The sequence below is a fragment of the Austrofundulus limnaeus genome, unplaced genomic scaffold, assembly GCF_001266775.1.
Source record: "Austrofundulus limnaeus strain Quisiro unplaced genomic scaffold, Austrofundulus_limnaeus-1.0 Scaffold588, whole genome shotgun sequence".
Taxonomy (NCBI): Eukaryota; Metazoa; Chordata; class Actinopteri; order Cyprinodontiformes; family Rivulidae; genus Austrofundulus; species Austrofundulus limnaeus.
This window is the reverse complement of record NW_013952990.1, coordinates 90,607-93,419: the sequence shown is the minus strand read 5'-3', so window position 1 is coordinate 93,419 and position 2,813 is coordinate 90,607. Positions and strand designations below refer to the sequence as shown.

The following is a 2,813-nucleotide window of genomic DNA, read 5'->3' as shown; positions in this document are numbered from 1 at the left end:
ACACACACACACACACACACACACACACACACACACACACACACACACACACACACACACACCCACCTGTGGCGGTGCCCACCTCCTGGTCCGACCTGGCCTCGGAGCAGCCAATCAGAAGCAGGTTGTAGGACAGGATGTCCTGGAAGAGCTGGTTCCCGCTCAGAGTGCAGTTCCTCATGTGCTGCCTGCAGACAGATGGGTCGTTACAGACCGGGACGGGCCGGGCTCGGGTCAGAACCCAGGGGGTCCACACTCACCACCTGCAGCCGTCGTCGTTGCAGGTTCCCGTCAGGTCGAAGCGGCAGAAGCACTTGTTGGGCTCGATGGCGTTGCTGAAGGTCACGGAGCTGAGGGACATCCTCTCCTTGGTTCTGTAGTACGGACTGAACCTGCAGCAGAACCGGAACACGGTTCGGACCAAATGTTCAGGCTGTTCAGACGACCTCACTCAGGTGTGCTCCTACCTGTAGGACTTGAAGACCCTCAGAGGACTGTGGTACACCTCAAAGGGGACCGGTTTCAGCTCGGAGACCACCGGCTGGCTCGTTGACTCCACCTCCAGCGGGACCACCTGGATTCATCAGACCAAACTTAGAGAGACAAACAGCTGTTGTGGACCAGGCTGAGCCCAGGTCAGAGGTCATCACCTGCGTAGTGGGCGGGGTCTTCATGTCCTCCCCCAGTGTGAGCAGCTCTGTGTGCAGCAGCTGTCCCAGCCGGGCCTGCAGCTGGTACCTCCTCTTCAGAGCCTCCACGTCCAGCCCTGCAAACACCTCCACAGGAAGCGCCTCGCCACCCGCAGCCTTGGCTGCTTTGGTGTCGTCTTTAGAGGGGGCGGAGCTGGGCGTGTCCAGGTGGGGTTTGGTGAAGGAGCTGCTGGACAGGCGGAGGGAGTTACGGCGGCCGCCTCGAGCTGCAGCAGCGGCCGAAGGTTCTGGTTCCGGATCGTCTGCTTCAGGGACGTCCTCGCTGTCCAGAACCAGCTTGTCCTGGGACAGGTCGTGCAGGGAGGGCTGGGGCAGGTGGAAGGGCGTGGCCGAGGGCAGCTGCGGGGTCTTAGGGTCCGGCGGCGGGTTGGGGGTCGGTACTGCGGGCTCGGCAGGGGGTTCTGCAGGGACGCCCTTGTTGCACCGGGCCTGGGCCTCCTTCAGTTTCTGGATCTTCAGGGCGTACTCGGACTCCAGCTGCTGCAGCCGCCGTTTCTCAGCGATCAGCTCGGAGAAGTGGCGCTCCGAGCCACGAGGCGCCGCGACCACACTCTGCAGCTTCCCGGGCTGAGAGGGCGGAGCACAGGACAGAAACACGTCACAGGTGTGAAGGTGAGGCCTGAGGAGGGCTGAACGGCTAACTGCATGTCAGGGTTCCTACAGCTTAATTATAAGACTTTTTAAGGCTTTTTACGACTTTAAGGCTTTTTTAGACTTTTTAAGATTTTTAGGACTTTTTAAGACTTTAAGACAGACTTTTTAAGTCTTTTTAAGACTTCTTAAGGCTTTTAAAGACTTCTTAAGGCCACTTGAAATGAAATTTAAGACCAACTTCACAATAAACACAAATGTAAAATAACAGCAACAATTTTACCAAAATGTTTATTTTAGCACAAAAACAACAAGTTGCAGTAAATTTGGTAAATTATTTTTAAAAACTAAATAAATGTTAATAATTCTTTTAATATTTGAGACAAATTCAATAATTCTTCTTACAACCTAACATTTTTAAGACCTGTGAAATATGGATTTAAGACATTTTAAGGCTAATTAAGGCCTTATTTTTGGATTGATACCTTTTAAAACTTTTTAAGGATCTGTAGGAACCCTGTGCATTTGCAATAATCTCGTGATATGTTAAAACAAGATTTTCTAACCACACAGGCTGATTTGACTGGTCACGTGACTTGGAGTGAGTCAAGTGGAGCAGTGTTGCTAACTTAGCGATATTGTTGCTAGATCTAGCAGCGTTTCTCCCCCCCCCCAAAAAAAGCGACTAGCGTCAAATATGGCATTTTTTCCTGGTGTTTTTAGAGACTTTTAGAAGCTTTTGGCAACATCACTTTTCTCCTCCTTTTCACCGTGTTTAATATCATTTTACATGAAACAAGAAAAATTAGAAATGCTAAAAACGTAAAACCACAGATTTCTTTGCTTTATTGTAATCTGTGCTTTAAACCAAATCTTACTTTATTATAAAAACAGATTTATTGCTTGTTTGTTGAAAAAAAAACTTGAAGACATAAAAACAATAATTTCATATTAAATTGCAATTTTTAGAAAAAAAAATGCAATTAGATTATTTTCAAAATCATTCAGGCCTAGACCTGAGTGGAAGGTTAAAGGTCAAAGGTCAAGTCTCACCGCGGTCTGACTCGAATCCCTCAGCCGTTTGTTTCCCCTGCCGGCTGCCAGCTGAGCCTGGTTCAGTTCCTGCTCCAGCCGGACCTCCAGAGTCTTCTTCTGGGACACCCGCTGCTCGACACGCTGCACCTGCAGACGACAGAAAACTCAGCGCCTGCCCGAGCCGTGGCGAGACAACACGTATGTTGCAAGTTTATAACAGTTTGAGATTTTCCATTATAGTTTAGTTTTATTTAGTTGTGACCTTTTTCTATTAATTCAGTTTTAATTCGTTTTTACAGTGGATTTGATAGTTTTTTATAGTTTGATAAGTTATTTTTGCATTTTTAATGCTTAGTTTTAGTTTAGTTTTTATTAGTTCTTGTATTAGTTATTTTCTAGTTTAAATAAACATATTTATCAATCCATCCTCCAGCTTGTGATGTTCCTGTGAGTTAACTAACCAGCAGATATTTGGTC

At 47.5% G+C, this 2,813-nt stretch overlaps 1 protein-coding gene across 1 annotated transcript in view; it reads right to left on the bottom strand.

Annotated features, from left to right (window-relative positions):
* Positions 1-2,813, bottom strand: part of zfc3h1 (zinc finger C3H1-type containing) — a gene marked incomplete in the record, with an annotated part of 26,083 nt that overhangs the window by 14,705 nt on the left and 8,565 nt on the right. Inside the window, 5 exon segments of the mRNA XM_014026771.1 lie at positions 67-188; positions 261-392; positions 468-574; positions 651-1,277; positions 2,355-2,483. Of these exon segments, the coding sequence (XP_013882225.1) occupies positions 67-188; positions 261-392; positions 468-574; positions 651-1,277; positions 2,355-2,483 (1,117 nt within the window).